Raw genomic sequence first — 13,261 nt, 5'->3', positions numbered from 1 at the left:
TGAGAGGAGGAGTCGTTGCTGTTAGAAGTGAAGAATCCTGCGGCCTGTTCACCAGGAGGAGAGGATGACCCCTTTTTAAATGTTGACTCACTGGAAGGTGGCTTGTCATTAGGTTGCTAGACAACTTGTGAAGCCAGTAGAGCGACTCTGTTTAAATAGCCACTGGGTAAATATTGTATCTGCGAGAGAGAAAGAGAAAAGGAATCATACGCACACCACAGTCATTATTCGTTGGCAACCAAACCATGTCTGCACAGAGGAAACACAAAGCTGTTTAACGTGGCCCCGGAGAAAGAAGAGGAGATGTGCGTAAAAGCTGCAGGAAGGTGCGCTCCTGGTTTCGGGCTCCTGCTCCTGGAGGATCTGTGGGATTGCCCTGTGTGTGTGTGTGTGTGTGTGTGTGTGTGTGTGTGTGTGTGTGTGTGTGTGTGTGCGTGTTGTTGTGTTTTCTCCCAGCAGTATCTAAATATATGCTGGTGACAAATAGTCCAAATACAGTAGCAACCCAACTGTGATGTGGGGGTGGCGCTGAGAGAGCGGCTCCATCTCCACAAGTCCCCTCTGTCGGATCCGGAGTGCGTCAGGAGAAGCAGGGCGCGCGGAGTCTCAGCTGCCACCTGCACTTGGAACGGTCCCTTCCTCCATCCCTCTCGACCATGAAGAGACAGAACGCCCGGACCCTCGCCCTCATCGTCAGCATCCTCACGTACCTGGTGGTCGGGGCGGCCGTGTTCGAGACCCTGGAGTCGAAGCAGGAGAAGAGTCACAAGCGGCGGCTCGACGCCAGAAAGTACGAGCTCATGCGCAAATACAACTTGAGCAAAGCGAACTTCGAGGAGCTGGAGCTCGTGGTGCTGCAGCTCAAACCGCACAAGGCGGGAGTCCAGTGGAAGTTCGCGGGCTCCTTCTACTTCGCCATCACTGTGATCACGACGATCGGTGGGTTGATGATAACAATGCTTCTGTTTCTTTAGTGTTGGATGATGACGTAGAGAGACGGATTGAGGATGTCTGACGTCATCAATCCACATTAATCTCTTAGAGATCAAGATCCCTCTCACGTATTTATTCACAGTCTTATACCTTATTATTTACATATGACTTATTGAATCTATGCATTTGAATTATTACATCTAACATTATACATGACTTTTATCTAATTCTTATTATTTACTCTCATTTTAATTATTTGTCGCTGCTCAACAGTATTGTTTGTTAAAATGTTCGTTTTATCTTCCCTCAGAAATATTTAATTTACACCCGAGAAAAGTCTGCAACATTTTCTTTTCTTAAATGTAATGTTTCTACAAACTACACATCCATCGTGCATTTCAATTCCTACTTCACCTTTTATAGTCTATATATTACTTTTTAGTAATACTGTTATTGAAATTAATTTTGTGTATTTTAACCACAGCACATACCCGATTGTGTTTGTAAAATTGTTTCATCAATTTTATTGTTAAAACATATTTTTGTCAATTTGATCTCCCCTCAGAAATATTCACTTAAAAAAAAAAAGGTTACATAGATGTAAAGTTTTACAAACTAAACAGCGGATATATTAAATCAATAGGCTTTTTAATTATTACACTACTTCACTTTTACCTATGTGCCTTATTTAAGCTCATAACAAATCGATTCTGACACCATAGTCTTGTAGTAGCACAGCCTGTTTGTTCTGTTCCGGGCCACCCTTGTAAAATGAATGTTAATTATTGTTAGTATTCTAATCTTTTTATCTCACTGAGGTGTTTCCATGTTAAGTGAAGGTTGAACAGATCAGTGTCAGGGTTGTTACTTAGGTTAAAACAGTTTCATCGAACAGTGATGAGGTGTAAATTGTGTGTAATTGTGTGGAAATGGAAATGTGGGACATTTGAAAAACCATGTGAAGTCACTAAAACCCCAAATTACCAACACAACACAACACAACACGACCCTGGTTCAGGACCAGTTATTACCATAAGGCCTCTTAAGGCTAATTTACACAGAGAAAGTCACATCTCTGGTTTATTTCCAGTGTTTACAATCGTCCCAGCTGACAACAGAGTGGGAGTCTGATAGGAAAATAGCTGTTGATTCACTATAATAACGTCAAGCCTGAACAGTGGGACTGGTTCTTTCCATCAGTGAGAGGATTCTATTTGGAGTGTGTGTTGGTTTCCTGTGGATTTAAGTCTGGAGGTAACACATTGAGTACAGCAGATTGGTGTCCTCATCTTCTCAGACACAAGATGCAGCTCACAGTGTCTCAGTATAACAATGGGCTGTGCTCTCCCTCAGGTTATGGCCACGCGGCGCCCAGCACCGACTCGGGGAAAGTGTTTGTGATGTTCTACGCCCTCCTGGGGATCCCTCTCACCCTGGTCATGTTCCAGAGCCTGGGCGAGCGCATCAACACGTTCGTCAGGTACCTGCTGCACCAAGCCAAGAAGTGCCTGGGGATGCGTCAGACCGAGGTCTCCATGGCGAACATGGTGACCGTGGGCTTCTTCTCCTGCATGAGCACTCTGTGCGTGGGGGCTGTGGCCTTCTCCCACTGTGAGGGATGGAGCTTCCTCCACGCGTACTACTACTGCTTCATCACGCTCACCACCATCGGCTTCGGGGACTACGTGGCCCTGCAGAGGGACGACGCGCTGCAGAACGACCCGCGCTACGTGGCCTTCTGCTTCGTGTACATCCTGATGGGCCTGACGGTGATCGGGGCGTTTCTGAACCTGGTGGTGCTTCGCTTCCTCACCATGAACACTGAGGACGAGCGGAGGGACGCCAAGCAGAAGGCCCTGATGTCCGTCTGCAAGTCCCGAGGCGAGGTGGCTCGTCTTATACCGCTCTCGGCCTCAACGTCCTCCACTCCTGTAGCAAACGACAGCTCCAGGGCTAAAGATCTAAAAGGTGCCTACACCGAGGTGCTTCACTTCCAGACTATATGCTCGTGCCTGTGGTACCGGAGCAAGGAGAAGCTGCAGGGCTCCATACCCACCATGATCCCTCAGGAGCTGACCTTCTCCGATGCCTACTTGCAACAGATCAACAACTGCTCTCCCTACATGGAGCCCGGATCGACAGGCTGTGTCTGTGGTCCACGTCAGTGCACGAGCATCAACTCCTCCACAGCCGGGCTGCGCTTCTTCTCCCCGTTCAGGGTGTTCAAGAGACGCAGCTCCGTCTAGCCTTTCTCTCCCTGCAGCCGATTTCAGGTTTGGCACGATACGTCCTCACTGTCAAGCTGACAACGGATACTTGAACAGTCCTCCCAGCAAAGACACGACTGCAGGTAGATGTTCCTGGTGCTATAATCCCAGTAAACCAACAGTAGGAGGCAGAAAAGGGAAACAAACACACAGCACTGTCAACGGCAAGATCCTAATCAAATATGTGTTTAAGGAAGAGCAGCTGCCATTGTTTTGACTTCAGGTGTTTAAGGGGCGTGCAGTTATTTGAAGAGCCGTGTGGGCGTGAACATGTGTGTCACATGAACAAATGAACACGGCCCAGGACATGTGATGTGAAAGCAGAGCAGGAGCTGAAGGAGCAGACTGAGCAAATATCTGAAACATCTCTCTACAGCAAATCCCATTTTTTATGTTTATGTTTCTCTTCACTCACTTTAGAAAACATCTTTTTAAAGCTTTAATTAGTTCATTGCTGTTATTTTGAGTTATTTGGGAATATGTGTCGATGCTTTTTCTTTATTAACTTCTCCTCACAGTGAAATCATGATTCCCTCAAACTTGATTTAAACAAACCGTGACTGCCCGAACCTTTTCAGAACTGACACACACACACACACACACACTCATAACTTCACATGACTCACACGTGCAGTTGCCTCTGTTATTGTGTCATCGTGTGTCAGTGCTCTCGGCCTGAAACCCTGATGCATCCGAACACTGCAGAAGTTATGTAACGTCACAAGTGGACAAGTTCGATAAAATGGTAAAAAATGGTAAAACTGCATCAGCAGCAAAGTCCAGTGATCACAAGTAGACACTCACCAGCCCTGACGCCTCTTAACATTCAGTCAGCAGCGGCAGAAAAACACAGAAAAGCTCAAATTATCACTCATAGTTAAATATTACATAACATACACAACAGATTTTCTAATATCCAGGTTCCTGTTTGGGTTTTGACTCTTTCTGCTATTTTTTCTCCGCTGCTCTTTTCGACCTGAACATCTGCGAAGCTTCACAGAACTCATCCACCATCACACAGATTCACCTCTGGATCAAACAGAGGATAAAAACTATTTTTAGAAAGCCGTCTGCGGGGACAGATGGGAGAGTCGGGGGTGTTTTCTGTGTTTGGACAATGGATGAGGAGCCGGTTGTCAGATATGCCACAATACACCGAGTCTGAGCGACTGACGCAAAAGTTCAAATCCACCCTCAGACACTCTCTCTCGTTTTTCTGGGACTATTTTAGTGTTCAGGAGATTTTTCTTTTTTCTGTGTAGGCGACAAGATGTGAAGTTTTTTTTTCTGGCAGCTACAGCAGAAGCTTTCAACCCCAAAGACGTTTGATTGGTTTAAACCCTGCACAGAAAATGGCAGTTTGGGGAAAATCAAATCAGAAATGAGCAATACATTTAGATTATTTATTAATATATATATATTAGATCATATTTCTTGATAACTGATACATTCTTTGCTCCAAAAACGTATTTTCTTTTAATAATATCTGACTCCCTGTTGTGTCAATGAGAAAGCATCATATGTATTTTTCCCAGTTTTCCTGTTAACTGATGAGCTGATTTATTTATACACATTATCAATCTGTTAGATAATGAAATAACGAAACAATATTTGCACGACTGGGTAGAAGATTAACTCTGTTATCATCAGCAAACATCGAGGTGTTGTTATTGGTAGGACATCTATGTAGAAAGATGAAGGGCATGCTGGGAAATGTAGATAGAAGAGGTGTTACGAACAAAAGTATTAAGATTAAGATTAATTTATATGTCCCAAACACATGCACAGGCACACTCATGCAGGTAGGGAAATTTAACCTCTGCTTTTAATCCATCTGGTGAAGGACACATAGAGCAGTGAGCGACCATGTACGGTGCCCGGGGAGCAGATGTTGGGGTAGTAAGGTGCCTTGCTCAGGGGCACTAGACAGGGTAGGGAGAATCCTCTTGGATTTTTGGACAGATCAATCCAGGTTCGTCTTTTTGTTGTTTCTCGGTGGAGTCGAACCAGAGACCTTTTCTGCCCATAGTCCAAGTTTCTGCCACCAGTCCACACTACAAATAAAAGTCCGGCACTCAAAATCGTTACTTTAGTAATAATACAGGGAAACGGCTAAATATACTTGAAGTATCAATAATAAAATTGTGACAGATTTAATTGTTTGAATATTACAGAAAGTGTTTCATAATATTTCCCTCCGAAATGATTATTTCACAAAAATGTAAAAGAAAGTGGAAAAATAAGGTTCAATAAACAAACATCAATGAAAACATAGGTAGAGGAAATAAATGGAACATCACAGATTGTTGATATTCTGAACGTCTTCAGGGGGATTTTCTTTTTCCCTCGTTTGTTGTATTTCTCCTGTGGGTTCAGATCCCACCTGAGTGACGACAACATGATCTCCTTTGTTTTCTGAGAATCTGAGACCGGCACTTCATGGAACACTTGAGTTGCACATGTGAAAAAAAGGGAAAATCATGATTGTATCTGTATCATTTTAATTTGCTTTTAAAACAACCAATGACCCAGAAGACAATTGTACTGTATCCTGTTGCACTTACAGGTTTTCCCTGTGTGCTTTGGAAAATAAAAACATTTTTAAACGCAGTCATGTTTGCACAAGAACGTTCTTCATCACACTTCATCACAGTCAAATCCTATGAAGGATGAATGATTCTGTAGAGTTTCTAGAAACAACCTGAGCCCTGTGTGATCCCACCTCCTCCATGCTGGTTATCAACGTGTGAAGTCCCTGCTGAATGTATGGAGACGACCGGTCGGTGCAGATGGTTGCCCTTTGGGAATTCTGACTCCAGTCCAGTTCCGGGCGACCTACAGCCGGTCAGTCACGAGGACACGTACGTGGCGTGTGGCAGGATGTACATTTGTTTACGTGCATCTCCTCGTCCTGTGGTGCAGCCGAGAGAGAAGAGGACAGAGCCACAGAAACACTTGACTTCACAGAGGAGATCTTTCATGAGGCTGCCAGAGGTGATGATTCAGATCAGGCTCTTATTTGCGGGTTCATAAAATCTAAATGATATTCAAACATTGATGCACTTAGTCTGAAAGGATAGAGAAATTGTAGTTGATGCACGTCCACCTAATTAACTCCAGATTGTTTCTTATTCAGATAAGTATGTTTCAGGCAAATGGACATTTATATAACTACATAATTAACATTTATTGTATTAATTGAATTGTGAATAATGGTGATTAACTCTGGGAGCTTCTCTTTTAAGTTATTTCTTGGAAATCTTCTAGAAAACCTTTCAGACATCAAGGACCAATATAATAAAGAGGAACTTTTTGAGGCTGTCCTTCTTGTCCTGCAATAAATCCTCCTTGAAACTGACACTTAGTTTAAGAACCACTCCGAGTTACGTCTGTTAATGAAAGTGAAGCTGCAGCGATGCGGGAGATGAAGAGCTTCAAAGAATCCGAAACAAATCGGATCATCTGTGCCTTAAAATAAATTAAATTAACTTGTTGTGTGCACTTAGAGCAGAATCACAACATCAAAGCCTCGTTTGCAGAGAGCACAGAGAGATTAGCTCGTTATGAAAGATTCCCTTGCCAGCACATCATCAGGCAGTTTGTACGGCCTGGCTCTGCGCCTGAGAATCTGCCTTCAGCCATCACATGTGCACAGAGAGGCAACAGAAGGAGGATCCATTCGACAAATCCCTGTTTTGACCCCCTGTGGCCGGAGCATCTGCTGTTTTCTACTTCGGCCACAGACCTGAGTATCTATGTCAAAGACAGAAATAGTTCCACTGAGAAGGTCGGCTGTGGCTTTACGTCACTGGAGGTCTCAAAGTCTTGGCAGGTGGAAACTGGAGGCGTCAGTCACACGCTGGTGAAAGTGCACTTGTGTCTTTTTATTGGTCCTTTTACTGAATTGGACATAGTCAATTAACCATCTGTTAAGTTCATATATAAAAGAAAGAGCAAATGTATTCCCTAAAAGTTTGGAGAACATGAGAAGAGCCTCGAACATATTCAATTCCATATGAAAGGGATTTACTTCCAGTTGTGATGATGTTTAACTCTAATTCTCTCGGACTGGAAATAAAGATGGACGACATGTCTCCACTTCCTCCCACTGTCCAGAAACGAAGCCAAAACATCCTGGATATGGAAGCTGCCATCTTGTGCCGATCACTTGGAGCCAGACTCTGGTCAGTGGTGCCAAGAAAGTGATGAACACGTCTGTAGTTCAAAGTTTCATGAAGTTACTGAGGTCTGTTGCTCGTCAGTGGGGATGGAACTTCATAAAGCTGTGAGTTACAGGTTCATCACTGGTTTGTTGGGACTTTTTAAAAAACTCCTCTGTCGTCAAATTGATGAAGTTGTTTACTTAGTTTGCACGTGTTTTTTTCTATTTGCCTGTGTTTGCTGAATTTGCTCTTGCGTTTTCTTTATTTGCGTGTGTTTTCATAATTTGCTGTATCTTTTCTATTTAGATGTTTTCATAATTTGCACGTGTGTTTTCTATTTGCATGTATTTTCTTTAGTTGCCTGGGTTTTCATAACTTGCATGTGTGTTCTCTATTTGCGTGTGTTTTCTTTATTTGCTGTATTTTTTTGCATTTGCGTGTGTTTTCTTAATTTGCTTTATTTTTTGTATTTTTGTGTGTTTTCTTAATTTGCAGTATATTTTCTATTTGCGTGTGTTTTCTTTATTTGCGTGTGTTTTCTTTATTTGCGTGTGATTTCTTAATTTGCGTGTGTTTCAATAAGTTCCAAGTGTGTTTTCTATTTGCGTGTGTTTTCTTAACTTGCAGTACTTGTACTAGTGTGTATTATTAATTTACCCTAACCCCCACGTGGACCCTCGGGGCACTCCTCCACTTCCGTCTTTCCTCCGGAAGTCGCAGGGACACCAAACATGGACGTGAAGTATCTGGTCCAGGATCGAAGCGCGGCTCTGGTGCTCGGGGTCGGAGCCGCGGCTCTGGGCCTCGGGCTCGGGTACAGGTTCCTGAGACGGACCGAGGAGCTGGTTCGTGTGGGCGTCGTGTCCCAGCTGCTGCTCCACCCGCTGAAGTCCGGCAGAGCGGTGTCTCTGTCCCTCGCCGAGTGTCTCCCGATCGGGCTGAAGTTCGGACACATGCAGGACCGGTGAGTGAGACTCGATGTCCCGAGTCCGGCGGCTCCTCGGTCCCGCATGGACCGGAACCTGCACGTGGGGGACCGGGAGAGGAGACAACAAGTTGAAACCACTGAGCACGTGTTCACATCTGTATTCAACTCACAGCGCGAAGTACAATATAATAAATATGATTATGATTATTGTTAATATTAGAGCCGTAGAGGAACCAAAAGATATGCACAATTTATGTACTTTCGATTTTAGTTAGTTTCTCAACCATAAACTATAACTTTTTTTAATCTTTCTGTAACTTTGTTTTAAAAAGTGCACAAACGAATTAAAAACAATTATATATATATATATATATATATATATATATATATATATATATATATATATATATAATTAAAGAGAAATAAAGTGTATAATAATCATTTTATATATATATTATGTATAATATATAATTCTATAGAAAAAAGTTATTTATGACCATAAATTGTGAAAATCTTTGAGGACCTCGAGGGCTGAGATCCCAAAAGATTTTCACAATTTATGTTTATAGATTACATTTTTCTTAGTATAGATTATAGCTTGTCAACTATACCTCCTGTAACTTTGTTTAGAAAAGGGACTTTTGAGTAAACTTTTCTTTTGGGGGGGGGGCTCTCTAACTATAACTCTAGTAAACTCTCTGTTTCATTACGTTTGATAATTACAGTAAAAATACTTTTAATCAAACAGGATCTTTTACTAGTGACAGGAGTTTTTAAACTGGTTCAGAATCGATCTCCTGTCTAATCTGGTTTCGGCTCTAGGACTGTGGTCATGATGGTTCCTGCTTATAATTCTGATCTGCTGAAACTGCAGTTATACACTCACTGGTGGTTTTATTAAGCTTTTAATGGTAATTTTCCTTCACTGTGGTAGAAAATGTGTCGACACTCGAGTTGTTTAAAATCTTCAGAGCTGCAGTTTGATTCCCAGATCAATTTCCAACCAGAGGCTTATAATTAAATAATGATTTCTGAAGGAGCTGTATTAATCACAACCTTTTCTTTTTAAATCCACTTACCTGTAACCGTGTCTCACTTGTGATCGCTCAGTGTGTCCTGCCTCAGTTGTGTTGTGTTGTGTTGCTTTGCAGACACTGGCTGGTGGTGACAGACGACGGTCACATGGTGACGGGTCGACAGCAGCCGTCTCTGGTCCTCGTGTCTCTGACCTGCGAGGGGGGGCAGGTTTGTTTGAACGGACCAAACATGGAGGAGCTGAGGTTCCCGGTCAAACAGCCTGACAACAACATCACAGACTGCAGGTCAATCCCCCCCCCCCCCCCCCACCCCCCCCCCACTGTGTTCTCTGACCGACACCCATTGGTATTTTAGTTTTAAAAAATATGATTATTTGATGCTTAGATTCATTTTTCAGCCATAACATCTGCTTGTTATGTCATATAAGGATATTATAAACAGTAATGTTATAGAAGTGGATCATTAAAAAAAACTGTAAAACTTTTAAATGGTGGATTTCAGCCCAGTGTGCGCTCTGACTCAGATATTTCTCTTTAGTGTACTTCTGCCCCCCCGCTGTGTTCTCCGACTTGTGTAACGCTTGTTGTTGTTTTTTTGGTGCCGCAGAGTGTTTGGCAGTGACATCCAGGGCCGGGACTGTGGTGTAGAGGCCTCCCGCTGGCTCACTGGATATCTGGGGGAGGAGAAGACCTTTCGCCTGGTGCACTTTGAGCCGCAGATGAAGGCCAGGAGGTCCACGGAGATCGAGCCTCTTTTCCGACAGTGTGAGGTAGTGATGTGTGCTGCAGCTTTTTAATGAGCTCCCTCTGCATTCAAATCTCAAATATTGACATTTGTGTTATGCCTTGTGGCCGCGGCGGCGGCCCGTTTCTCCAGCAGGTGGCGTACACAGACGTGGGCCCTGTGATGCTGCTGTCCGAGGCCTCAGTGAAGGATCTCAGCAGCAGGCTGGAGAAGGACGTCACGGTCGGCCGCTTCCGCCCGAACATCGTGATCAGCGGCTGCGAGGCCTTCGAGGAGGTGAGAGGCTCAGACGTACATCTGCAAACACGACTCTGACTGCTCCTGGTTTCACGAACAGAGATGAAACCAGAGATAAGATGTTAGGATCAGATCAGAACCACCAAACGTGTGGTTTCCCCCTCCTGTCTGAAAGCATTTCAGTTCTTTACGTCTGACTAACACTTCGCCCTTTTCAGCGTGAGCAGCAGCGTCGACTAAATTTATCTCCGACTCCCCAAAAAAAACCTTCCAACACCAGCTGCTCTGCTTTTTCTAGGACTCATGGGAAGAGATCCAGATTGGCAGCGTGCGGCTGCAGCGCGTCATGTCATGTGGAAGGTAAACGTCACAGTCCCTTCATCTAACCAGCTTCGAATCCAACGCTCAGGAGGTTTGGGGTTCGATTCCCCCGGATGTAAATGACTGTCACTGACTCTACCTTCAGTTAAAGTGTCTGTTAGATGTTGAAATGCATGAGTTTGTTGTCTTCTGTTGCTCCAGGTGCATTTTCACCACAGTCGACCCTGAAACTGGAATAATCAACAGGAAAGAGCCTCTGGAGACACTGAAAAGGTAAAGATTGAACTCACTTTAATCAAGGGAAGGTTATATTTAATATGTTGGTGCTTAAAAAAACTGCCTTGTGTGGCTTCTTTTAATAATATGACGATGATGCACATGTGTATTCAAATGGAGGGAAACTGTGGAATTCTGAAAAGGTTGCTAAAATACAATTTAAGATTTACAACTAGAAACTAACAAGCAGAAGAAACAATAACCTCCTCTGCAGAGGTATTTAAAAGGCTCCTGGTTTGAAAGCTGTTAGTGGGAAAAAGCTTCCATCACTTCACGTTTTGTTATTTCTCAACAGTTCCTCTCATTTGTCATCGTATTAAAATCTTGTCAATTGAGTTTGTTCTGTCAAATTGATCCAAATGTAAACTGCTCTTGTAAAATTGTATTATTCTATGATCGTACATTTCTCTGAGCTCATCCCGGGGACGAATCTTTTTTTTCCGCAGCTACCGTCAGTGCGAACCGTCCGAGAAGCACATCTACAAGTCGGCTCCGCTGTTCGGGCAGCTGCTCAGTGTGAAGAAGACGGGGATCCTGCAGGTCGGAGATGTCGTGTACAAGATACGCCGCTGAGAGAGAGAAAGAGGAAGAGGTAGAGGTAGAGGAAGAGGAAGAGGAAGAGGAGGGGAGCGCGCGGTCGGTCCAGTCACTGCCGAGTCACTGTGTCACCAGGAGAAGAAGCACTTAGGTAAAGAAAGTACCAATGATAAGGAGTTTAAAATAACACCGATGATCAAGTAGTGTTTTTAAACTGGGCTGTAGTGTAACAGTATTAGAACCCGAAAGGAGAATATTTTTGCACATTTATTAAATACTGACATTATTGCACATGCTGCCAATTGTTAGAAAAATGAAATTGTCTCTTGCTGATTAATTGTGAACTAAACTTTATCGCCAAATAAACAGGACTTGTATCCACATGGTGATTTGATATTTTTAAATGATCAGTTTCTTAGAACCCGTTATTCTAAAAGTTGTATAAAGGATGATTTGTTTTTTCCGATCTATTTGAAGCAAATAAAGTGATTTTTAAAATGAAGCTTCTTGTTGTGGCTGTTTTTTAAAGTGGGTAAAGTCGCTGCTGAATAATATCAGAAGTGAGTCTGTTCAGTTTCACCAGCTCCTCTGTTCTCGTTGGAAAGGACCTGTGACTTGTCCGTTAATAGACAACCTGCACATCACTGAGTGTTTTGAAGGTTAAAGTTTAAAGCGTCAATGATTCCCACATTAAGGAAGTGACAGATGGAGAGTTAGGGTTTGTTATTGGTGATCCACAGGATGGCCACCAGGGGGCGATATCCCTTTACCTAAATAGCTAAGATTGAATGAAGATAGTTCTTGAAATGTTGAAAAATAGTCACTACAAACAGTCAACATAAGAATATTAATAAAGCATTAACACAATAACCTTTTAAAATACATAAAGTATGAATTCAAATTATAAAACTTGTCTAAAAGTTGTCTTACCTAGTGATAATATAAATATTGTGCCGGAATGGCAAAGAATGTGAGACGCAGTTAAAACTATTCTTTCTCAAACTCCTGTTGTGGATTAAAATGTTTTTATTCACCCATGTGTGAATAGGATCCATGTAGGAGCCGGAGGTTTTTATGTATTTTAAAGATGTGGTTTCAATCATCAACCTCAATGCAGCAGCCGCTGTGTCTCTTATTTTACGAGTTCAGTATTGCATATTTATGTCCAAGAGGTTTTCTTGGTTTTCTGACAAAATGCTTGTGTTAACCCAGTTTGAACCATAATTTCTTTACACAACTGAGTTACGTGTTCAAACTCCTGTAGGAAACCAGACCTCAGCAGACGTGTGGTCAGTCCCAGTTCATCATATCTACGCTGAGAGCAAGTTGTGGGACATTTCTCACAAAGCTGAGAGGGGCATTGACCCCCATTGGTGCAAATTAATATTCAAAAGTGTACTCAAGTGAAAGTACAAGTACCACAATAACTTTTACACTTGAGTGAAAGAAAGCAAGTACATTTAATTATATTTAAAGTTAACATACTTTCCAAATACTTTCTAATGTGACCTGCCTGCTCTGATTGGATCAGTGGAAGAGGTCCCCGCTTGATATTGATTACTTTAAAAATTATATTAAAAAAAAAACAACGTGAACATGTATCACAATGCTTTGTAAAATCGTAGTTGATTAGATATTAAAGATATTAGATAAATCTACTTAAGTAACAAAGTAGATGTACTTTGAACAGGTATTGAGTATTCAGTAGTACACAGAACATTCCATGTACTGAACAGCAGGATACTTCCTCGCAGTGCGTAGTACTGCAGTCATTTCAGACTCCGTGTAATTCAGAGTCTCCAGCCCACTTGATTACA

General features: G+C 42.6%; 2 protein-coding genes and 1 long non-coding RNA gene across 3 annotated transcripts; 2 read left to right on the top strand and 1 right to left on the bottom strand.

Annotated features, from left to right (window-relative positions):
* Positions 1–58: 58 nt before the first annotated feature.
* Positions 59–5,810, top strand: kcnk3b (potassium channel, subfamily K, member 3b). The gene is made up of 2 exons (XM_053434834.1): positions 59–939; positions 2,287–5,810. The coding sequence occupies exons 1-2, from the start codon at positions 657–659 to the stop codon at positions 3,177–3,179; spliced, it is 1,176 nt and encodes a 391-aa protein (XP_053290809.1). The 5' UTR covers positions 59–656; the 3' UTR covers positions 3,180–5,810.
* Positions 4,947–9,528, bottom strand: LOC128451071 (uncharacterized). Its single transcript, XR_008340066.1, has 3 exons — positions 9,371–9,528; positions 5,923–8,385; positions 4,947–5,647 (listed from the first exon to the last, which is right to left on the bottom strand). It is a non-coding gene; the product is annotated as an uncharacterized LOC128451071 (long non-coding RNA).
* marc1 (mitochondrial amidoxime reducing component 1) lies at positions 8,080–11,946 on the top strand. The gene is made up of 7 exons (XM_053434835.1): positions 8,080–8,327; positions 9,443–9,613; positions 9,936–10,098; positions 10,206–10,349; positions 10,609–10,670; positions 10,833–10,904; positions 11,354–11,946. Exons 1-7 carry the CDS (start codon positions 8,095–8,097, stop codon positions 11,478–11,480), a joined length of 972 nt encoding a protein of 323 aa, XP_053290810.1. The 5' UTR covers positions 8,080–8,094; the 3' UTR covers positions 11,481–11,946.
* The last annotated feature ends 1,315 nt before the right edge of the window (positions 11,947–13,261 follow it).

The sequence above is a fragment of the Pleuronectes platessa genome, chromosome 11 (assembly GCF_947347685.1).
Source record: "Pleuronectes platessa chromosome 11, fPlePla1.1, whole genome shotgun sequence".
Taxonomy (NCBI): Eukaryota; Metazoa; Chordata; class Actinopteri; order Pleuronectiformes; family Pleuronectidae; genus Pleuronectes; species Pleuronectes platessa.
This window is presented reverse-complemented; position numbering and strand designations above follow the sequence as displayed.